Source organism: Carassius auratus, chromosome 25 (genome assembly GCF_003368295.1).
Source record: "Carassius auratus strain Wakin chromosome 25, ASM336829v1, whole genome shotgun sequence".
Classification (NCBI taxonomy): Eukaryota; Metazoa; Chordata; class Actinopteri; order Cypriniformes; family Cyprinidae; genus Carassius; species Carassius auratus.
This window is the reverse complement of record NC_039267.1, coordinates 3,076,977-3,102,761: the sequence shown is the minus strand read 5'-3', so window position 1 is coordinate 3,102,761 and position 25,785 is coordinate 3,076,977. Positions and strand designations below refer to the sequence as shown.

Sequence of the window (25,785 nt, the reverse complement as noted above, 5' to 3'; positions counted from 1 at the left end):
AACATTCATCGGCACTGATAGGAAACACATTCATCTGAAACACTTCATGAACGGCTTCAAACCACTCCTGGACCATCATCTTTGGGACGTTGTGAGTTTCACGGAGCAGGTCCGGCCGGGAAGGGAAAGTTATTAGGAAAGGCTGTGCAAGTTTGTCAAAGCCAACAGAACGTCTGTGACTTCGTAAAGCTATTCAAACTCTCAAACCGTTGAGATTTTTGCTGCAAACATCCAGATCACTGATCTGATCCTGAGGAAAAGCTGCAAACTGTATTTATAGGCCTTGAAATCACAGGCCACGCCCACTCACGTGACTGACAGGCCACGCCCATTCGGATGGCTGACAGGCCACGCCCACTCACATGAGTGACAGGTCAGTCAAAGCGCTGTGAACTGAAGGTGGGAGGGAGATCTCGGAGGCATTTCGGCTGAAATTTGCGCGCAGATGCTCGTGATGCATTCGTTTGAAAACGCCTCGCCGTCGTTGGATTTGTCTGAGGATCTGTTAGGACTGGAGGTTTCCGTCTCATCGTGAGAGAAGTGTCCAGAGTCTGCGCCGCTGGTCTGCGAACTCTCCGACTCCCCGAGAGGACAATAGACTCGCGACTGCTCGTCTTCGTAACGCAGAACCGTCTTCCCAACTTCATAAAGTCCAGCGGGATCCTCCATCTGTCCAATATTAAATATTACAACGATTAGTAGTGCTGTCAAACGATTAATCACATCCAAAATAAAAGTCTTTATTTACACATTATTTATGTGTGTTTGTACTGTGTATATTTATTGTTTGTATAAATACAAATTATATAAATATACAAAAATATTTCCATGCATTTCCATGTATATATTTATATTCATATCATTTATATTATATTTTAATATTTTTAATCTATGAATGTAAAAATTTTCTTAAAATATATACTTGCACGTGTGTGTGTGTTTATATACATAAGTGCACACACATATATATTATGCAAACAAAAACTTTTATTTTGGAATGCGATTAATCGAGATTAATCATCACCACACAAAAAATTTGAAAGTGATTAATAATAATCATAATCAGGGTTGTTGTACTTTACTAAAATTGAAAAAAAAAAAACTTACATTTTTATTTAGTTGAACTTAAGTTAGTATTAAAATAACTAAAAAGGAAAATTTATAAAAATGATACAGACATTTAAATAAAAGAGAAAAACCAATAAATATGACGAAATGACTCAAAGTTTAACTAAAATTAAAATGAAAACTGGTAATAAAAATGACAATTTAAATAAAAAAAATTAATCATTATAATGAACAAACAACAAAATGACTAAAATGTTAAATAAATAAATGGAAATAAAAAGAAATGATATATAGAAAAAAAACTCCCAACATAATTACTAAATGTTTAAAATGAGGACTATAAGTGAAAACTATAACATTATCTCAGTGATACTTAAATAAAAGTTTCACATCGACTTCAATCTAAGCTGAATGTTTTATTTTTTCCTCATTAATATTCTTTTTGATTAAAAATGTTTCAGGGGTCAATATCAGCAGCTAAAACTAAAACTATTTAAAAAATTTGTTGCAATAGCGCTGAAATAAATTAAATTAAAAATATTATTTATAATTATTATTTATAACATAAATATATACATATTATTTTATTTTCATTTATTTAGGAAAAAAAAACAAAAAACAAAAATGGAACTAAAACTGAAATAAAATAAATTAAACATAAATAGTAATATTTCAAATAATAAAAAACCTAATTACAAAAAAAAAAAAAAAAATTAAACTGAAAATGTAATGCAAATTTGACTTGGATACAGATACACAGAATTAAACACAGTTGCTAAAAGCATTTATCTCTGTTACTCACCTTGCTTTTATTTCCATTAGACTTCTGATTATTATTAAACATGCTGCTCTTTTTCCGTTTGCTCTGAGTGTCACTCATTATTGGTCCAGCGTGGTTTATCATTAAATTAGTTCCTCCCTGAAAACAAATTGTGTGTATTTTAAACCTCATTTTGTTAAAAAATAAAATAAAATAATATTAAAATACAATTATACATTTTTTAAATATTTAAATACTAACTTATGCCTAATCTCTGCACGTCATTTCATTGCACGTTGTTAAATAATATAATAATAAACAGACTCTTACTTTGGCATCAATGAAGTGCGTCCTCATCATCGGCAGCAGAACCTCTGCGTTCTCTGTCTGCTGCTGATTGGCTGATGATGCACCACTACGCATGACATCATTCCCAACCCGTCCAATCATCTTTGAGGATGCTGACTTCCTGCTGAAACATTATTAAATCATTAAAACATCATTTCACCGACATCAGCCTCATTTATTTTGTATCTAGTTCTGTTGTCTATGCTTCTGCTCACCGTGTTGTGCTCTTGGTGAGGAGGATGAAGATGCAGAGGATGATGATGGACAGAGCGATGCACACGCCAGCGATGATGCCGCTCATGGACTTCTCATCTATGTTATACAGGCCGGCTATAAACGCTGCAGAAATGGTATATTACTTGATTAAAACATACTGAACACATTTTAGTTTTAATGCAGTATTAAATAGGTCTCAGTATTATTGTGGTCATTGTTCTTTGGTACAGTGTCTGTCAAACGAACTTCAAACAGAAAGCACCTATGCTCAATCTCTTCATCAAGTGTGTATTCTCTGCATGTTTCAAAGTGCAGTCCAAATTCAAAATATCTCTTTCAAGTGTAGAAATCAGGAGGTATAAGAAGTATTGTAATTTTTGGGACATCACAAATAAAAAGAGGCTTGAGTCCCCTTTAAAGTTCAGCTACAAGGCAATTCACCTTTTTCTTAGTTAAGAAACATGGGTTGAAGCTCTTAATTTTGAACTCTCAAACTGCACTAGATAGAATATATTTTTTTATATATATATTGCACTATATACCGTGTCACGATATGAGTTCTGATATCATTACATCCCTAATACTTTTGTAAAAAAGTAATGCATGGCTTGTACTCAGGTCTGATGTGTGAGGTGTACCTGTTTTCTGGGCGTGACTGTGGTGTGTTCTCCTGGTGAGCCGCAGCTCTACGGTGCTGGAGAAGGGGCCGTCTCCCGCCTGGTTAGAGGCCGAGATCTTCACCAGGTAAACACTTCCTGACTCCAGCTTCTCCAGAAGAGCCATCGTGTTTGTGCCTGAAACCCAGCGAGAGATGAAATCAGCGGACTCATGAATACCTCTCAACATCAACTCTGAGCTGAGGCACTTTCATTCTGCAGCTCTATACCTGTACTGCATGACAACAGTTCATAGCTCATTATCTGGAACTTTGGGAAAAACATCTAAAAATGAAGTTAATTATTGAATGATACATTAAAATTTTATAAAATATTATAACTATAGGCGAGTCCACAACACATATAGCCTATGCTTGTTACACACACAGTTACACACAAACATGGCACAATATTCCAGAAATGCTATGATATTCCAGAAATTCTACAATATTTAAGAAAATCCATGACATTCCAGAAATACTACGATATTAAAAAAAAACACAATATTTTAGAAATACCACGACATTCCAAAAATACTACAATATTCCAGAAATGCTACGATATTCCAGACATATCACTATATTTCAGAAATACCACGACATTCCAGAAATACTACAATATTCCAGAAATACCACAATATTTCAGAAATACCAAAATATTCCAGAAATGCTACGATATTCCAGAAATTCTAAAATATTTAAGAAAATCCATGACATTCCAGAAATACTACGATATTAAAAAAAACACAATATTTTAGAAATACCACGACATTACAAAAATACCTCGATATTCCAGAAATTCTACAATATTCCAGAAATACTACGATATTCCAGAAATACCTCGATATTCCAGAAATACCTAGATATTCCAGAAATTCTACAATATTCCAGAAATACTACAATATTCCAGAAATACCACAACATTCCAAAAATACTTGGATATTCCAGAAATTCTACAATATTCCAGAAATACTACGATATTCCAGAAATACCACAATATTTCAGAAATACCAAAATATTCCAGAAATGCTACGATATTCCAGAAATTCTAAAATATTTAAGAAAATCCATGACATTCCAGAAATACTACGATATTAAAAAAAACACAATATTTTAGAAATACCACGACATTACAAAAATAGCTCGATATTCCAGAAATTCTACAATATTCCAGAAATACCTCGATATTCCAGAAATTCTACAATATTCCAGAAATACTACAATATTCCAGAAATACCACAACATTCCAAAAATACTTAGATATTCCAGAAATTCTACAATATTCCAGAAATACTACGATATTCCAGAAATACCATAAGATTCCAGAAATTCCATGCCCCGTGGGACCCTGCTCACCTTCTCTCTGAAGGACCTTCCACTCTCCAGCGAGCCAGGAGCTCTGTGAGGCGTACAGGACGGTGTAGTGTGTGACGGACAGGTCCGGCTGATCCGGCTGCTTCCAGGACACCAGCGCTGTGTCCTCCTCGATCAGACTCACTCGGACGGACCGCGGCGGAGACGACGGGGCTGCCGGGAAAAAAACATCCAGGGTTCAATCTCACATCTGGTTACTCCCACAGTCTTCACTTTTCTCTGTTTTTACAAACTTACAGTATCAACAAATAAATCTGCCAGTTTGGACTACGATTATAATGGTCAAATAAAACTAAAACCATATACTTTTTCTATAATTTATACTAAAATAACTAAAGCTGTGAATTGATTTGATGTTAGTTTAAACAAAATAAATGTTAACTGAAATAAAATAAAATATAAAAAATTATTTTATTTCAGAATGTTTCCATTTCTTATTTTTCTGCACTAAAATACCTCAAACTAAAATAAAAATCAATAAAAATTATATAAACAAAGAAACGCTAATAAAAATGACAAAATGTAGAAAAATTACTAAAACTTTCACTAAAATTATGGTGACAGTCTGTTTGGTACCTTGTTTTTACAAACTGATATTTGAACACTACAGTACTGGTCTGGATCATGAATATTAGAGTTAAAACCATAAAAAAAAAAAAAAAAATACTTTGCTTGAAATAAAATAAAATGAAATAAAAATTAAGTACAAAAAAACAACACAAAACTAATAAAATGTCACAAAAAAAAACACACAAAAAAGGACTGAAACTTTAAATAAAATCTTAAAATTAAAAATGAAATGAGAATATGAATAAACACTGTAATAATTTCTGAGCGGTACCTTCCAGAAGAGTCCTGTGATAGATGGAGGCGCTCCAGGGACTGGACATCTGATCCGTATGAAGACGCACTGCAAACTCATAACGTGTGTTCGACCGGAGACCCGTCACCGTTACTGTCTGCTCAGAGCTGAAGAGAGAGAACACAAGTATGAGACCATGCTCCACAAAACCATAATACTCAACTAGTTGAAATTGAGATTGTATCCATTTGTCTGAGATACAACTATTTGTAAATCTGGAATCTGAGGGTGCAAAAAATTCTAAATATTTAGAAAATCACCTTTCCAGTTTTTCAAATGAAGCTCTTAGCAGTGCATATTACTAATCGAAAAATACGTTTTGATACATTTATGGAAGGAAATTTACAAAATATGTTCATGGAACATGATCTTTACTTAATATCTTTATGATTTGTGGCATAAAAGAATAATCAATAATTTTGACCCATACAATGTATGGTTGTCTATTGTTACAAATACACCAGTGATACTTAAGACTGCTCTGATATTTACATTTAGTCATTTAGCAACACTTTTATCCAAAGCAACTTACAAATGAGGACAACAGAAGCAATCAAAACCAACAAAAGAGTGCTGTGACAAGACTCCGTTAACCCAACCCAGTACACATAAGCATAAGGTGATGCACCAGCATAAGGTTTTTTTAATACACACACACACACACACACACACACACACACACACACACACACACACACACACACACACACACACACGCACACACACACGCACACACACACATACACATACACAATACATACAAAGAGAACATGTATATAAAATAGAAAAATAATATAGAAAGCTAGTGTTAAGCCGTTTCTTTCCTTTTTTCTTTCTTTCTGTTTTTTCCCTTCTTTCTTTCTTTCCTTCCTTCCTTTATTTCCCTTCTTTCCTTCCTTCTTTCCTTCCTTCCTTTTTTCTTTCTTTCTTTCTTTTTTAATTTTTGTAAATTCCATGACTTTCAAATTTCTGGAAAATTCCAGAAATTTCACGATATTCCAGAAATACCACAATATTTCAGAAATACCATGACATTCCAGAAATACTACGATATTCCCGAAAATCCATGAAATTCCAGAAATACTACGATATTCCAGAAATACCACAATATTTCAGAAATACCATGACATTCCAGAAATACTACGATATTCCAGAAATTCCATGACATTCCAGAAATACTACAATATTCCAGAAATTCCATGACATTCCAGAAATACTACAATATTCCAGAAATACCACAATATTTCAGAAATACCATGACATTCCAGAAATACTACGATATTCCAGAAATTCCATGACATTCCAGAAATACTACGATATTCCAGAAATACCACAATATTTCAGAAATACCATGACATTCCACAAATACTACGATATTACAGAAATTCCATGATATTCCCGAAATACTACGATATTCCAGAAATACCACAATATTTCAGAAATACCATGACATTCCAGAAATACTACGATAATTCAGAAATACCACAATATTCCAGAAATACCATGACATTCCAGAAATACCTTCTTTCATTCATTCATTCATTCTTTCTTTCTTTCAAGTCTGTAGTGATGAAGGTCACTCACGTTTGGACGTAGCGCACGGCCGCGGCGTCGGAGGGACTCACGGGCCCGTAGCGGACGGAGTAACTGACTGGTTTCCCAGAACTGAAGGCCGGACGGCCCCAGCTCAGACTGACCTCTGAGGAGCTGTCCGCTGTAGCGTGGATGTGGTCAGGAGACGGCAGCGCAGCCAGACGCCGGTGCGGTGCGGCTGACAGACACAGAGGCACATCCAAGCTTTAGCTTACAAGACTACTGCTTCAAAGAGCTCGAATCAGAGGATTTACACCGCTAACGGTAGCTTAACCTTGAGAACAGAGGTGCACTTTCAAAAAAAGAGTACTTAAAATCTAAATATCAACAATATACTTAAAATTTTAACTGAGGTTTTTTTTTAACTTAACTGCATGTTATTCACATTAATGAAAATGTAAATATTTATATACAAATAATTGTAAGTAGCTGAACTTCAAAGTGCTTTTTGACCCACTTAAGTACATCTTTATATGTAATTTAATAATTACTTCTATTGTTTTTGAAATATGGTTAAAGTACTAAAGTGTTTCTAGTGAAATATGGATGTGCAAATCCCACAGATGAAGCAGAGTTCAGGTTTTGAGTGTTTTTTAACTCTTACATGGACACCCTGGAGTGTTGACCGTTTGATGAGCCTGATAGCCGTCTCCATTAGCACTGAACGCTAGCAGCTTCACATGGTACTTCACTCTGGGGTCTGCAAAACAACATTGATAAGATATTAGCACTGCATGCTAACAGTATTTTATAGTAGTACTAAAACCTCATATAAGCTAGATGTTGTATAAAATTACACAAAATGTCTTAAGTCAAAGTAAACGACTAAAACTGAGGTATTAGCACTGAATGCTAACAGTTTATCATGGTACTCCATTCTGGAATCTATAGGACAACATAAATCATATAAATACACAATAAAATAAAATAAAGTACCTCAAATAATACATTTCTTTTTTTTTAATTTAGCAAAACTTCACAAAATTTCACTTGTTGAAATTTTACATGATGCATATAGAGATAAAACTATATGGTTGACATTACAGTATGAGCTCTGAAAGCTAACATGGTACTTCAGTCATGTCTGAGAATTTTTTTATAATAATAGGCCTTATTCATAATAAAACTGTACTTTTGACATAATAACATAATTAAAGTGCCATTGGCTGTGCCCATTTAAACAGATTTGTAATGAGCAGTGCATCAGAAAGACACTAGGTGGCGCTGTGGCTCAGAGAAATCAGCACATATGGGTCATTTAGTTTATGCAAATTATGCTTTTGCTGTCTAGAGTGTAACACCAAACTCAAAGAAACACATATTTCATTTATTTCAATAAAAACATCAACCATTTATGTTGCAGAATCACGTGAAAGCATGCAAATGTTGATCCGATGTGTGCATTTTCATCTGGAATTTGTTTTCAGAAAAGTTAATGCATTGCTAAAATGCCCCAAAGTCATAAAAATAAAAAAAATCACTGTTTATACATCTAGTTCAAATTGAAACTGAAACTAATTTTCCATGATGATTCCATCGTTTTTTTTTTCTAAATAGAGGGTTAAAGACCTACTTTATATGACAATCCTAATCAAATCTTTCGAAATTAATAAAAAAAATTAAATGTAAATAATTATAAATGCTCTAAGAAATATTCTAAGAAAATGTAAAACATTATTAGTTTCACAGTAAAATATGAGAAAGATAAAATATTTATATCTTATGGAAATCCTAATCAAACTAGTTACAAATGTTCTTGAAAATGTAGGTATTAAGTGAATTAAGATCTAATTTGAATTTAAAGTATTAAACATTAAAAACGTATTTCCACGTAAATAAAAATAAAAATAGGTAAAATGTTACCATTTAAAGAAATGAATCATAACTATTCTAAATTAAGCTTTTATTGTTATTTAAAAAATTATATATTTTCTAAGAAAATTAGGAAACATATTTAATTCCCGGTTAATTATTAATGTAAATTTAGAAATGCTAGGTAAATTACTCAAATATTCTTAAATATATTTTTAAGTGAATTAAGATATATTTCCCATTTTAAAAATTTATGTTTTCTAAAAGATAATAAGAAAATGTATTAATTTCCCAATACAAAAGGTAAAATTTTCTATATCTTAATCAAATTACTAATATTTTTTGTTTTCCCCTTTACAAATTATCCATTGTATGCAACAAAATGTGAAAATTTATTTACTTAAAAAATGTATATATTATTTTTTGAGAAAATCAATTTATAAATTCTAGTGAAATTAAATTATGTATTTATTTTATTATTAATTTACAATATTAAATTATTTCAGACAGTTTCCCTCCTTCAGGAGACTGAACTCGAGCTTGCTCTTTGGTCACTTCTGCCCAGTTCAGTTCAATCCCAGAATGCTTTGTTCGTGGTGAGTGTCCAGCTGTAGGGTGACGGGGGGAGGGTCGCTCTCACGGGCCTCTGGACGACCTTAAACCCAAACACAATAGACCGGGCATGGAGAATTCTGGGAAAGCTGGAGGGAGACATCTGGGCCGTGACCTCTGACCTCTGAGGGGAAACTCAGAAGTGCAGAAGTGCCAACAGAAGGAGAATCGACGAACACAAACACGGGAAAGATGCTAAAAGACACTCTGGGATACTTCCTTGATCAGTTTGAGGTTTCCACACAAGTATTCTCAACATAATAATGATTCCTCAAATGTGTTGAGGCTGATTCCTCATTTGAAATGAATCAAATGTACAAGTCCAGTTGTTTTAAACAGGCAATTTAGAATTTATGAAACCTTACTTCCATTGCAAAATAAAAAAAATTATATTTCTGATTTTACAAAAAAGTCTGAAATGCAAGATATAAACTCAGAAGAACTTGCAGAAGAAAAAGTCTTATTTGCTTGATACAAACGTGCATTTCTGAGAAGACTTGTGTGATATAAACTAACAGGTGCAAGAAAAAAAATGCAAATTGTGGGTAATAAATGTATAAATCTGAGAAGAAACCTCCAAACTGCGAGATATAAACTCATAATTGTGAGCTCACAGAGTGAAACCATTTGATGTCATCGATGCATGTTTTCTACTAAATATTTCATCATTTTTATTATATTAACCCTCTACAATACGGAGCTGCCATTTGGCAACAATTACTTTCTACTTATTCCCTTTAAAAAACAATATATTGCATTATGGTAATTAAAAGGGCTGGCCTTAAGGCAATCACGAATGTGCTGTTTTCAAGTCAAATGAAATTTTGAATGTTCCTCCAAAACAGAAGTTCGTCTGTTAACCTAATTTCTGAACACCTCTTCCTAAAGAGGATTTTTTTGCATCCTCTTTGGTTAGTAAATGACATATTTCTATTCACAAATCAGCAGTGTCTAGCAAGTTTTACTGTAAATTGAGAAAATATCAATGTTAGCATATAGCAACGCTGTAGTGATGTATTTCCCCAATGGGATATTTTATAGATAGTGACATCAATAATATGATTGCTGTTATTTATTTAAGTGTTTTAAGTTGTATTGTTGTATTACTAATTCTTTTGGGAAATATTTCATGTAGAAACATAGCGGAAGACAATGTTGGGAAGACAATGAGGATGAGTTGGGCTTCAGTGACTTACGATGGTGTCCACGCATGTTTATATGTGTCTGTATGTGTGTGTTGCAGATGTTTAAGGAAATTAAGATTGAATGCATCAATAAAAAAAAATGTATTTGTATAATTGAAGCTATTTCATGTAACAAAAACAAGAAAAGAATGCATGAATAGAAGAACATAATGCATGCCACCGAGGGTTAAGCTATGCACGTGTGTCACTCACTGAGTCCTGTGATGGAGTGCTGGTGGTCATGGGGGGGCAGCTGGAGAACCGAGTCCTCTGATTGGCCGTCTGGGTGAAAGGACAGCTTGTATCCCTGGAGCACAGCGTCGCTGGGAGCCGGATGCCAACGGACCGTCACTGAGGTGCAGTTCACAGGTTCAAGCTCAAGGTTTGGGGCGGGAGGCACTGAAGGCACGAACAGACACATTACATCAACCTCTGTACAGATCACAGAGTCAAAATACATCTGTATGTTTTCTGAGGACAGACAGGTAAAAATATTTTGGAGTGAAATGTGGATGTTAATCTAACATTAAATATTAAATTATATTAATATTAAAGCTAAATCTTAATTTCCCTGGCCAGATGACATTGACTTCATCAGCAGAGAAAAACAAGTAAAAAAAAAAAATATATTTTTTCTTATATTTCTTATAACTTCAATTTAATATTTAATGTTTAATGTTAGATTAAATTTTTATTTATTTTTGTTTTGTGCTATTTTTATCCCTATGAACCTTCTATGAATATAAGTTAAGTAATTTGAATTACTATTTGTCTGAAATTTATAACATTGCATAATAAATAATCTTGATGAATCATGCACAACAAAAAAATATACATTTAATCAAGAATAAAAAGTTTGTAAAATACTTTTATATACTTTTGTTTCTAAATGAAGCTTTTAATACTACTGCTACATTGTGGATTTTAAATTGTAATATTAAATAACTTTAATAATAATAAACTTAATCCCATTTTCCCTGCCTAGACCTTTACATTTTTTTTTACAAAATTATATATATATATATATAAAATAAAAATCAATATACTATTGTTTAGAATAACTTTTTTCAATACATTTTAAATCCATAATGTATCATATCTGCTATTTTTATTTTCTTTGAACCTTTTATGATTATTTAGAAAACCAATTTAAATTATTTGCATGATTTGTGCTATAAATAAATAAAAACATTATATAATAAATAGGAATGCACAACATTATCGGAATCGGGCGATAATGGCTTTAAATGAAAATATCATATCGGCCCGATATGAAAAAATGATGCCGATATGTCTTGCCAATAAGGGCACTATATTAACTTAAATATATAACTTATAAGAGGAATATATTAACAACATTTTGGCTAATTCTTGAAGCAAAGTTTTGCTGTAATGGTGATTGGATTCAGTGTTTTGCATCGCTTCATTTAAAGTCAGAATGCATGTACAGAATGACGCATTTGCAGTGAAAAATGCAGTGATTAGGGCAGTAGAGGCAAGGATAGATAAAAACCATCCGTTTCAACACAACATCTCAACCAGTGACATTCAATCATCAATTCAAGTCAGTCTGAATTATTAAGGCTTTGATAAGTTCCTTATAAGATCCTTCCAACCACTCAAACTCAAACAAAGCCACTGTGCCCCATAACGCCCATTTTCAACCCCAAAACTTTCTATTCTCAACCAGACATTCACTCTCAAATCGCTCTCAGTGTGTCTAAGATCCGGTAGAGCCAATATCCATCAGAAAAGGCCGAAAGAGAAAATAAAGCCCATTTTGGGGACCAGTCAACTTGGTCTTTCTGAAACAGGTCTATTCTTAAGGCTGCCTAGTGCGCTCCCTTTATGACCCGAAACTGAGAAACTGAGCCGTCCCTCAACTCCTAACCGACAGCCGGGGTCAAGGGTCATCGAGTAACAAACAGAATGCAGGAACAAAGCCTAAAGCATCTGTCACGGTCTGAGCTGCCCACTTCAGCGGCTTACAGAGACTGTCGGAGCTTTTCTGAAAGCAGCGTTAAATAAAACTCAATTTCTTCTGAAGAGATTGGTGAGTTGTTCATGCATCTTGATCATGCATAGATGCTGCTATGCATTTGCCAGAGTATCCCTGACTGCTACATATGCTACATTCTTAAAAATAAAGGTTCTTTATTGGCATCGATGATCCCAAGAAGAGTTTTTAACTGCTATGGAACCTTTTAATTCCACCAAAAGATTCTTTATGGTGCAGAAAGGTTTTTTTAGAATTTAAATTTTTTAAGAAAAACAGCTTAAAATTCTTCCCCTGCCATTGACAACATTTTCCGTAATCTATTACATAATGCTTTTGCGCCATAGACAAGTTATTCCTGTTTTCACTGTTATAAGGTAGGGGGCGCTGTTGAGGATCTTCTGAAATGGAGCAGCTCTTCCGGATTCAAAAGAAAGTGAAGAAGATGCATAAACCAGAAGGAGAGGATTGAAGGTGTATGGAGCCCCGCAGATGACATGCGGACAAAGATATAATTTCACAAATTACAATTTCTTTTTGTACTAGAACTAGTATGTTTCCTTGTTTCAATTGATAAAAACTAGAGAAAGTAGTAAGACGATGTAGCTGTGATTTACTAAACCAAGGGAACTAATAAATGCGACTTGGCCACAATTTGCTAAAACAAGGAAACAAATTTGACCAGCTGGGCCACGTTTTACTAAAATGAGGGAATGAATTAGTGTGAAATGGTCGCGATTTACTAAAACTGCCAACAAATTAGTATCATGACGTGGACACAATTTACTAAAACGAGGGAATAATTAGTATGATGTGGCCTTGATTATACTAATCTGATCCCTAATTTGTAAATTATGGCCAATTCATACTAAATTACTAAATTGAGGAAATAAATTAATTACAATGTAGCTATGATTTACTAAAACAGGGGAACGTGTTCTTTACCTAATATCCTAATGATTCCCATATTTGTAGCAATAGCTAACAATGCATTGTTTGGGACAAAATTATGGTATTTTTCTTTTATGCCAAAAATCAGTAGGATATTAAGCAAAGTTAATGTTCCATGAATATATTGTGTACGTTTCCTACCGTAAATATATCAAAACGTGATTTTTTATTAGTAATATGCAATGCTAAGAACTTCATCTGGACAACTTTAAAGATGATATTCTCAATATTTAGATTTTTTTGCACCCTCAGATTTTCAAACAGTTGCATCTCGTTCAAATATTGTCCTCCTATCAAACCACACATCAATGGAGAGATGATTTATCGACCCATTGGTATTGTGGTCCAGAGTCACATTTGGATCTCCGCTGCAAAAACCCTCTGTTTTTTTGAGGGTGTAGTATCATAAAACCAAAGTTTCTGAGCCAAATGAAGGTAGACGTGCTCTCAGCCTCTCACCTGTGGCGCTGGATGTTTTGGGCGTGCGATGGGAGCTCCAGGCAGACGGCTGGCTCCAGCCCACTCGGGTCGACGCAGACATTCGGATCAAATAGATGGTGTCGGGCTGCAGACCCTGCAGGAGGTACTGGGTGCAGTTCTCACTCGGGACGGGCAGCTCGACAGAGATTAGCTGCTCGTCCGTGGCCGTACGGTAGGACAGACGGTACGCAGATACACGTCCACGGCTGAGTTTGGGAGGGAGCGGCTGCCAGGACACCAGGATGTTCGTGGGACTGCGACTCGTCAGGCTCAACTCAGGGGTACGGAGGGGCACTAGGGATCAAAAACACATTTGACGGGAAAGTGTTCTGGGAAATCTAACTTTTGGGAATCATCTAAAACAGTGTTTCCCAATCTAGTTTCCAATTTTAGTTATTTTTTCAGTAACTAAACAATGCATCGTCAGAATTGGTATATTTACTTTATATATGATTAGACTGAGAATTAATTAAGCGCATTACGTTTTCATCAATATACACGTTATGGGTGTTTTTTTTAATATACATTTGGCCAAAATCTCCTAAAACGCCATGCACAGGGTATTTAAAATGAAGAAAAGTGCATTGGCTACAACAAGAGGGCAAATGTTTATTTTCCACTCTTCAAACACACAAAAACTTTAGCCTTTATAGACTGTGTTTTTTTTTTAGTAAAGAAAACACTGTACTTATATAGGCATCAATTCTTCATTTACCCTTACATTGCATTGGTTAAAGATTCGTAAAACCTACAAACATAGATATAACGTTGACCAATAGCACGATTTAAAATAATAACGAAATATAATTGAGATCATTTTATTTGATAATTTTAGAGGACAACCTGGCACACTGGTTAGGAAACACTGGTCTAAAGTCTCACCATCCTCCAGCGTGTGCTGCGTGACCTGCTCAGACATGCGACTGGCACCCATCGGCATGTAGGCCACGATATAAAACGTGTAGTTTCGCGCTGGTTCCAGATCGTCCACGATGTGATTGGTCGTGTCGTTCCCGATCACGGCCTGATACTCTTCATTGTTCAGTCCTGCGAGTATAGACTCTATCAGTCAATCAGATTTCTCCACAATACTGCAGACAACCGAGATCTCACACTTTGATTGGTGTCAAGTTAGATTACAGGTTTGAGTTTTATCTCGAGGCCAAACTGAATCAATAGAAACCAGACACTACCATGTAGTTCTGAACATGCTTTAACCACAATAGCAACGTTTCCTGAAAACTAAATCAGACCAAAAGTTGAAGTGTATCCTTTGTTTGTTTTAATCCTTTTTCTCATGTCTCTAAGGACTATACAGAACAGAAACACAATCCTGCAAGAAAAATCCCTTCATTCCTGTTCTGAGGGCTTCCGAACACAAACCCAATGATTTATATCAAAAAACAAGTGAAGGCAGGTGAGTGTGCGCTAAAGGGGCGGGATTAAGGCAGGGCTTGGTTCTATGCATCGGTTGTTGATTGGATGTTAAGAAGTGGGCGTGGCACTCAACAGTGGATGTGGGTGAGTGTGAGCTTGAAGGGGCGGAGCTTATGGCTGCACTTTGGCTCTATGCATCTGTTGTTGACTGGATGTTGGAATGTGGGCGTGGCATCCAAAAGTGGACGCTGATTAGCATATGCTTGAAGGGGCGGGGTTTAAGGCATAATTTGGTTCTGTCCATCTGTAGTTGATCGGATGTTGAGATGCGGTTGTGGCACTTAAAAATAGAAGAATCTGAATGTGAGCAGCTTGCAGTAGACAGAGTTTAAGCTGATTAAATGGAGGTAAAAAAAGATAAATAAAACATATGCATGTATTTATTATTCATATTAAGATCTATAACATGCATTTAGATTTGAGATGACTTTCAGCTGCAAAATTTCCTGCAGGGAACCCGGCTTACCCTCAGACTTCATGTAGTGTATAGAGTAGGCGATGACTTTATCTGCGTTGTACTGCGGTCTCTCCCACGCGAGTAAGATGGCAGAGCTTGAGATGGTTTCAGCACGGATGTTGCGCGGTGCGCTGGGACGGTCCTCCGAAAGCACCACGATGAGACGGGACGTGGACACAACCGAGCCCTGGGAGTTCTCCGCTTGGCACTGGTAAAAGGCATCGTCTTCAGGAATAATCTGGGTTATCACCAGTTTACTGGCACACGATGAAGGGACATATGTCAGTATTACACGGATTATGACACTTGGTATTTGTTAGGTACTTGTCTGTACGTACTTGTTGTACATCTTGGTGCGTCCATTGGAGTGGATCAGCTGACCGTTCTTAAACCAGGTGATTCGGGGAACAGGTGTCCCTTCGACCTGACAGCTGAAGCGAGCCGTACCAGCTCTGGGTCGGGTCTGACTCTCCGGTTTCTCTACTAGAGTCGGAGGAACTGCAAACAAATGAGTGAAAATGCAGTGAGAACAAAGATCATCAGGATATTTAGTAAAGATCATGTTCCAGGAAGATATTTAGCAAATCTCCAACCATAAATATATAAAAACGTAATTTTTTATTAGTAATATGCATTGCTAAGAACTTCATTTGGACAACTTTAAAGATGATTTTTTCAGTATTTTTATATTTTTGCATCCTCAGATTCCAGATAGTTGCATCTCGGCCAAATATTGTCCTCCTAACAAACCATACTTCAATGGAGAGCGTAATTTTTTATATTTTTAAGCTTTTCAATTTCAAAAATTTGACCCTTATGAATGGTTTTGTGGTCCGTGGTCACATATCATTATAGTTATCACTGTAGTTATAGTTATGTTTATTGGTGCAAATATAGTATTGTTCTTCGTGTGAATGATAAAATAATTAGTATCATTAATGTTATTATTATTGGTGTGAACATTAATATAGTTATTGTTCTTGGTGTAAATGCTACTACACTTATCATAACATTTTTCATTCTTGATGTGAACGCTTAAACAGTTATCGTTATTGTTCTTCATCACTAATATAGATGCCAGTATAATAATGTAATATGCCAGTGTTCCTATTCTTAATGTGAATGATAATATAGCTATCGGTAAAGTTATCTATCTTTGCGTGCATGAAACGAGCAGCAGGGAAAAAGGTACTTTTAGATGTTTAATCACTAAGATCACTAGATCAAAGGGGTCATCAGATGCCCATTTTCCAGAGTTTGATATGATTCTTTATGGTCTTTGCTTAAAATTTCTCAATGGTAGTGTAAAACAACACCTTTTTACCCCGTTAAAAACAGCTGTTTACAGCAAGCCACTTCGTTGCATGTCCCTTTAAATGCTAATGAGCTCTGCTTGCCCCGCCTCTCTGAGAAACTGGAAACTTTAGCTGCATTTATCGTGAAACGTGCTAACTAGCACATTATTAGGAAAGGTGCAAAAAAATTAACGTATACTCACTTCTTCTGTAGATGAAGCTGGATAACGAATGATTTGCGTGACCATAGATCGGGTGGTGCATTCCCGTAATAAACAAATGCAATCCACTGCATGCATTTATTAAGTGAATTTTGCATGCAATTTGTTTTTCTTTAGCTCCAAATTAGTCTGTGCACAATCCGACTGGTTTTGCCAGCACGGGTCACAAATAGTCTTAGGTGTGAATGTTAATATAGTTGTTGTAAAGAGCCCTTGAGAAGTGTTTATGATGCATCCATCCAGCAGACGTCTCTTACCGAGTACGGTGAGGTTTCCGTGCGCTGTGCTGTAGTTGCGTGTTCCCGGCGTGGTCGCCCGACACAGGTACGTGCCGCTGTGATGAGCTTTAACAGCAGAGATGATCAGGTTCCCGTTTCCCAGCACTCTGGCTCCGGACACGTCTATGGGTTTAGAGTCGGCCCGGCTCCAGGACACAAGCGGCCGAGGGTTTCCCTCCGCCAAACACTCCAGAACCACAGACTGATGAAGCGCGGCGCTGATGTTCTGCGGTCCTGCTATGATGAGCGGCTTCACGAGAGGCCTCGGACCCGATGCTGCACAGAGAACAGAGGAGATGCAATGCCAAGCTACTGCTGCCTTTATATCAGAACTAGATCTGATGATGATCAGCGTTCATCCTCACACAAACACAGACCTGGGATGATGCTCAGCTCGGCCTCTTGGCTCCTGACTCGACTGGACAGGTTTGTGGCTAAGCATCGGTAAGTGCCAGCATCCCTCATCGTCACATCATGGATCTGCAGCACTCCATTTGGCAAAACTGTGATTCTGAAACGAGCACATATGCAGTCACACACATTAGTGTGAACTACTGTCATTTATGTAGCATATTGTGTGTTTTTATTTGCACACCTGTCTGAATCCAGAGGTAGAGATGTTTGGTTGAGTTCCCAGCTGATGACGGCTGATGCACTGACCGCGCAGGAGAATCTGGCCACTGAGCCCAGCCTGACTTCAGCAGAGACCGGCTGGGTCACGAACATCAGCTCATCTGTTCAGGTCAGGGGAGGAGAGAGAAGCCATTAACCAAGATTTGCATGTTCAAAATCAACACTGCATCCTCTTATATGTCCATAATGTGACATTTCAGAGTGAAGAAAAGAGATATAGATGACATCAGGGTTATTATAGTTAAATAAACCTTTTAAAAAAACAATTTAAAAAAAAAATCTAAAAATGAAAATCTGAAGAAAAAAAAACATAATTCACCTATTTGCAAGAGAAACATTTCTAATTAAAAATTAATAAAAACTATATAGACACACATTTAGAGAAAAAACATTTAAATGACAAAAGCACTCAACAGATACTAACACTTTAACAGAAATGAAAATGAAAACAGAAAATATATTAATAAAAATCAATTTAAAAATATGAATGAAACCTATAAAAGTGATACTAATATATGTATATATATATATATATACTAATATACTAATATATATATATATATATATATATATATATATATATATATATATATATATATATATATATATATATATATATATATATATATATATATATATATATATATATATATATGTATATATACATATACATATATATATGTATATATACATATACATATATATATGTATATATACATATACATATATATATGTATATATACATATACATATATATATATATATATATATATATATATATATATATATATATATATATATATATATATATATATGTGTATATATACATATACATATATACATATATACATATATACATATATATACATATACATATATATACATATATATATATATACATATATATATACATATATACATATATATATATACATATACATATACATACACATATATATATATATATATAAACCTAATATAAAACAAGATATTAACCATTTTTACCTATTTTACTTCAGCTAGTTTTCAAGTCAACATTTATCATTTTCATTTAGTTTAACTTGATGTATAAATAAAACTATATATATATATATGACTAAATGACTAAAATGACTAAAATTTTAACAGAAAAAAAAAATCTCTAATGATACTAAAATAACACTGGTCCACAATTATGTCTGAATCAAATAAAGCCAATGTAGAATTGAATATAGATCTAATTTTGTATTATATTTATTGTTTATTAAAAGACTAGCCGTTTTTTGGACAAACATCAATAGCGAATAATAAAAGTTCTTGGCTTTCCTTCAAAATCAATATAAATTGCTTTAAAACGAATCACTTTACGAACACAGATGGATCCACCATAATCAATGATGAGGTCTGAAAGATGAGAGTAAACACAAGACGATCCTCTCTACTTCCTCTATCAGAACATATTAAACACACATTTAAATACATTCTCAGCAGCCAGCCAGAAACTGTCAACAATAAACTCTAGGGTTAAATGCATGAAATCAGACATGAAATGATTTCCCATTTAGCTCTAATCTAACAGCAGAGAGCACTCGGACGGATCTCCGCTGTGATTGGATGTCTGTTCAGGGCCAGAGGGCACAGCAGCCAATAATAAACAGCTGCTCTAATCAATGAATCAATGGACCAATGACAGTGAAGAACGACTTCTATAGATCAGAGAGAATCAATGACACTCATCTGAAACGCATGCTTCATGCAGACTGTAAAGTGTAAAACGAGCTGCTCATATCAGCACACAGGTGATGGACCAATCACACAGCTGTTTCTTTATTTTCACAACAGCAGCACTTTCCCACATTTTTAAAAACAATAACATAAAGACACCAGCTCCTCACTTTACCCATAAGCCATTGGGTTTCCTCCCCCTCGAGCTCTGAAGGTAATAAATGAAAGTTCATCCGCTGTAAAGTCCTGCATGTCACTCGTGTTCAAATAAAGACCAGAGAAATTAAAGAGCTCCTTCATTTACATGTGAGGATTAATAACCACTAACTGTCAATCAAATAACAAACGAGTGTTCAGACGACTCAAAATGACCTTTACTCACTCGTGAACTAACATTTATTCTGCACAGAAACAAAACATAACAAAAACTGAAGAATCCTGAAAAATGAATAAACAAACACCATTAATTGTTAATCAAATAATGTGCATACATGGATCAAAATGGCCTTGCTCGTGAATAAATTAAACATTTATTCTGCACAGAAAAACACACACAAAATAATAAAGAATATAGAATAAAATAATAAATAAAAAATGTATTCTTGTTCTTTTTCTATAGTGCCATGATTCAAAATGAATGTTAACTACTCGTGAACAGATTTAACATTTATTTTGCAAAAATAAAAATAAAAACATTTAATAAAAATGATTAAAATTAATAACCATTGACTAAATTAAATAAAAATAATAAAATTATTTTTTTTTCCTTTATAGTGATATGGCTCAGAATTAACTTTACTTACTTCTGGACAAACATTTATTTTGTACAGAAAAAAGGAACAATCCTAAAAATAAATGAATAAATAAATAATAATAATAATAAACATAATAAATGACAGGAAAAGTCCTAAAAAAAGGTGTGTGCATATATATATATATATATATATATATATATATATATATATATATATATATATATATATATATATATATATTAATACAAAATATAAACATGCTTAAATCAAAAATACAAGCAAAATGACTTAAAATATGAAGTTATGTTATTTTTCTGACCCCACTGGCACATATTTGCTCTTATTTTAAGCATAAAATGATTATCAAGTTAATATATCTGTACTGGAAAATCTGACAGAAAAAGAAAATCATTTCTGCAGTGTATTACTTATTTCACTTAAATACACACACCTTCAGTCGCTTTGTTTTTCAAGTAATATTGAGTGTTTTCTCTAAAGATGGTATCTTCAGAGGTTAATCTAAACGGGTCACACAGCTGTTCAGAGACTGAACGAGATCAGTGTGTGGAGAGAGCCGTGAAATCAACACACAAGAGAAAATACCAGACCCTCGGTATTAAATCAGCCCTCTGTAGTGTGTGTGTGTGTGTGTGTGTGTGTGTGTGTGCGTCTGGTCAGCCGGGCTGTAAAGTCCAGATCAATGCCTAGGTCAAACAGCACAAAGGTTTCCTGCCAAAGGTCAGAGGTCAGTCGAGTCCGTCTGTCCTCCCAAATCCAGTCCGAGACTCTGATTAAATGAGTTCAGGAGACACAAGGATTCTAATAATGCTGTTAAAACACCAACAAAACCGTTCATTTCCAGCGCTAGACAGACAAATCTAACATTTAACTTTGAGAAATGAGGATTATAGACCATATATGGAACGATACGGGTGAATATTAACCTGTCAATAAATTATATTTCATCCAGAGGTTCATTTATTTCATTATTTTTGCATTTAACATCATTCGATTACTGAGTATGATTATTATAAAACATATCAATGCATCACAATAGCAAGGATTTAGAGGGTAATGTGTTTAATTCGTATTAAAATAGCATCACGATCTCGTTTTCTTGTGCATGTTTCCATTACATTCACATATGTTAGACTACATCGTGTTTTATATTAGCATCATTGAGATACTATTTATGTTAAATGGTTGTTTCTTTCTGACTTTTAACTTGTACTTCACTTGAACTTGATCTTAAATAAATGCATTAATTCCTGAGAGAGAGAAACACTCCTCATCTGTTGTTCAGCCTGATCTGCTCCTCTATTGACTCACATCACTGAATGGAGCTCATGCATCAGTCAGGACAGAATAAAGCCTGTGACCTCTGACCTCTCCCAGCAGCCTCTGGACAGACGGCCAGTGAGGCGAACCTTTAACCCTTCACACGCTGGCTTACAAAGGGGATAGAGTGGCTTATTTAATTTAGCAGACTTTGCAGAATTATAAATCAGACACAGTTAGCAATGAAAATGACTTGTTCTGTTTATTATTATTATTATTATTAGTGTCCCACAGCTTATGCAAATAACAGTATCTAACCTGGAGAGCAGATGTTTTATTTTATTTTAGCAGTTACTGGTTTATGTTGGATATTTTATTTTATTATTTAGTGGTTAATGCTTGCAATAACAACGATCATTTCAAAATAATAATGCCTGATTAATCACATTGGCTGATATATTAAACCATCTAATAATCTAATAATATCTATTAATGATATAATACATACATACATATACATATATATATTTACTATATATATGCCAGATGATTATATTATATTATATTATATTATGCTGCAACACAGATATTATATTTCTATTAATATTCTGAATGGATTTTTTTTTTTTGTATTTTCTGTTTTCGTAACATTTTTTAATTCTATTAATTTAATTTAAGTTTTAGTAATTTTGTTTTAATTTTTACCTATATCTATATAGTTTTTATTAATTTTTATTTTAGACTTAGTTTTAGTTAAGTACACCAAGTTAAACTACATAAAAATTAGAAATGCTACCTTTGCTACTCATTTTTGATATTTTATTTTATTATTATTTCTAATAACTTTTAATATAGTCTTATATTTTTGTATGATATATATATATATATATATATGGATGGCGTGTATGGAGCTTGATTCAGCTGAGCAGGAGCTGCTCTGGTCTCTTTGTGAAGGTCAGGCCTGAGCCGGTTCAATAGCCACAGCTGTTTCTCTGTGCACAGGTTCACGGCTGAACAAACGTCCCCCATCAGAGGGCAGCCGGGGCCACACGGGACAAAAGACACGGGCCAATAGCCTTTAACAGATTCCTGTGAGGAACTGACCAGGAAACAATCGCATTGCCAATGACGCAGCTGCATGAAGGAGCATGAAATCTGCTGGTGCACGAGTCCATTTTCAGCTCTTTCGCTGAAGATTATTCAATATTTTACTTATACATAAGATCTTAAGACTTACTATTATAGCCATCCAGAGAAAGAAACATCACATAACAATGGTTACATAGCATCAATGCGATTCATTTCTAATTCAAAGGTTTACATGTATAAAGCATTTACTGAACATGTGGCATTTTTAACATTTCTACATTGATTTTGGGAGAAAGATCAGCAGAATTTGGGATTTAAACAGATAAATGTTTTATTTTATGTCATTTTATTAAATTAGAATGAATTATTTTTCAATATGGAAATTGTTAATTTTTTTTTATTATTTCATATTTACCCTGTTATAATGCACTAAAACTTTCTATTATAGCATACAACTACAGTTGAATCACTCATAATGAATTCAGATCTTTACATACATAAGGCCCAGACTAAACTCATGGCTTTTTCCTACGTCAATTTTCATAATCAGCAGAATCTGGCTTTTAAACATGCTTAAATATGACTTTTTCAAAGTCGAACATAGATTTTTGGAGCAAGTTAAGTCTTTCTACTTCAAAATTTCACATTTAATTTAATGTTACTTGCCGGTTCTTTGTAATTTGTGAAATCTGCTAACAATTTCTGAGTGAAAATTACACCTATGTTAAGATTGTGACATCATTTGATCATTAAGTCTAATTATGAAATGCATTCACACACTCAGAATTTGGTGTGCAACATATATTTTTTTTTTAAACTAGGGCTCGTGTTCTTGAAACTAGATCTAATATCTTAATTGTTTCTTCTGGTTTTGGGCTTGTTGTGCATGTTTTTGTCGTACGTACTGGAGATGGTGAGACGTGATGTTTGGCTGAGGACGGCTCCGTATCTGTTGTGAGCCAGACACTGGTAGAAGCCCTCGTCTGATCGCTCCGAGCTGGAGATACAGAGCGAGCCGTTGGACAACACCTGTGAGCGGCCGCTCTGGAGAAGCTGGACGCCGTTCTTCCTCCATCGCACGCTGATGGGAGACTCGCCCCGAGCCTGACAGTCCAAAATAACTGGCTCTCCGTGAGACGCCGCCACATCCTTGGGCTCGAGGGTGAACGACAGCTCACTGAAGCTGAACACACCTGCAGAAGAGGAGAGGAGAAACTTAAGGTTAGCAAACAATGCAACATACTGGTCAAGAGCTAATCTATTTAGTCACGGTCAGCTGGGAGAGAGAGAGGAATCGTCCGGCCATCGGTGCTTCGAATGCATTCTCATTCTGATGACTTTGAGCCGTGTGTTAAGAAGCCATTTATACCAGATCTGACCCTTGAAACGGATTCTGCTGTTGCATCTTAGTCAGGTTGATTCGGTCATATTGTTTACAACTGGTTTGATTCATGACACCAACTAAAATAAAATAAAATATAATAAAATAAATACTGGCTTAACCACTTTAAAAAAAGTTTTTTTATTTTTATTATTGTTACTATTATTATTATTATTTATTTTATCCAGGTACCTTTGCAAAAATAAAATAAAATAAAAATAAAAATAATATTCGAATCATTCAGGGTATAATAACATAAATACTGGCTAAATCACGAAAAAAGTGTGTTTTATTATTATTATTATTATTATTATTATTATTATCAAGGGGTGCCCTCTAAAAAAAAAAAAAAAAAAAAAAAAATCCTCAAAAAAAAAAAAAATACTAATAGTATTTGAAACACTCAGGGTGTGATAAAATAAAAATTACTGGCTAAAACATTTGAAAAAGTGTTTATTATTGTTATTATTTTTCAGGTACACTTACAAAAATAAAAAATAAAATAAATAGAAACCACTTAAAAAAGGAGTATTCATTAATTCATATATAAAATAACACACACACACACACACACACACACAAACACAAAGTATTAAATATTGCATATTTTACCTGATATATAGTTTAGGCTATTAAACTTTCTACATCTCTCTCTCTCTCTCTCTCTCTCGTTAAAACGGTAATATTTATTTGTATCCAAACTAAAACACCATCGTAAATGCTCAAATTCTGATCATATTATTCACTCAGCAGTTCAGTTCCCATCTAAATAATCTCACAATAACTTAAAACACTCTGATAATCCAATCTGGATGTGGTTTAGCGACAGTAAACGATTCTCGTTCAGACTCTCTCGGACGCAACCTGGAGACCTCCAGCCCTTACGCACGAGATTCCTGTCAAAATATACGTAGACATAACACGTCTTACCTGGAAACGACAAGACCCAGAGTAAAATCAGCAAACGCTGATATGTTTTCCAATCCACGGACCCCATTTATCGACGATTCACGGTCATTCCGTGCGTAAAATCCTCGCGCGTCCGGAGCGCGTCATGACTCTCCGGAGATCCGATCACTGACTGAAGCTGAAGCTCACGCCGCTCGCGCTGCTCGCGTCACACGTCACTCAAGCCCCGCCCTCATCACGTATTCACGTCTCATTACACGGCCAGGATTACGCCACATCATATCATCATGTGCACCTGTAATATATCACCAGTCTGCATCTCTGGATGAGCACAAAAGTTTGAACAGTTCCAGTAAATTCTTGATCGAAAACTTTTTCTTAACAAATGTTTATTTGCAAAATGTGCAGCAACACCCAAACAGCAGTAGCTAAATATA

General features: G+C 34.7%; 1 protein-coding gene across 2 annotated transcripts; it reads right to left on the bottom strand.

Annotated features, from left to right (window-relative positions):
• Positions 1–140: 140 nt before the first annotated feature.
• On the bottom strand, positions 141–25,528 carry prtgb (protogenin homolog b (Gallus gallus)). Of its 2 annotated transcripts, none has more exons than XM_026202078.1 (19): positions 25,370–25,528; positions 23,964–24,251; positions 18,195–18,333; positions 17,977–18,110; positions 17,579–17,875; positions 16,144–16,303; positions 15,815–16,062; positions 14,794–14,958; positions 13,891–14,205; positions 10,698–10,883; positions 7,481–7,576; positions 6,868–7,054; positions 5,263–5,390; positions 4,404–4,574; positions 3,031–3,186; positions 2,392–2,515; positions 2,159–2,300; positions 1,871–1,987; positions 141–669 (listed from the first exon to the last, which is right to left on the bottom strand). In XM_026202078.1, exons 1-19 carry the CDS (start codon positions 25,434–25,436, stop codon positions 379–381), a joined length of 3,411 nt encoding a protein of 1,136 aa, XP_026057863.1. In that variant the 5' UTR covers positions 25,437–25,528; the 3' UTR covers positions 141–378. The 2 variants fall into 2 exon arrangements, with proteins under 2 accessions (XP_026057863.1, XP_026057864.1); XM_026202079.1 differs by having other exon boundaries at positions 2,159–2,297.
• Between the last annotated feature and the right edge of the window lie 257 nt (positions 25,529–25,785).

Excerpts from the sequence above, each read along its gene's own strand:
- prtgb (XM_026202078.1), bottom strand. The coding sequence starts at position 25,436 with ATGGGGTCCGTGGATTGGAAAACATATCAGCGTTTGCTGATTTTACTC. Across the intron at positions 14,959-15,814 it reads ACACTACATGAAGTCTGAGG|GACTGAACAATGAAGAGTAT; the intron begins GTAAGCCGGGTT and ends CTATACTCGCAG. Across the intron at positions 2,301-2,391 it reads CTCACCAAGAGCACAACACG|CAGGAAGTCAGCATCCTCAA; the intron begins GTGAGCAGAAGC and ends ATAATGTTTCAG.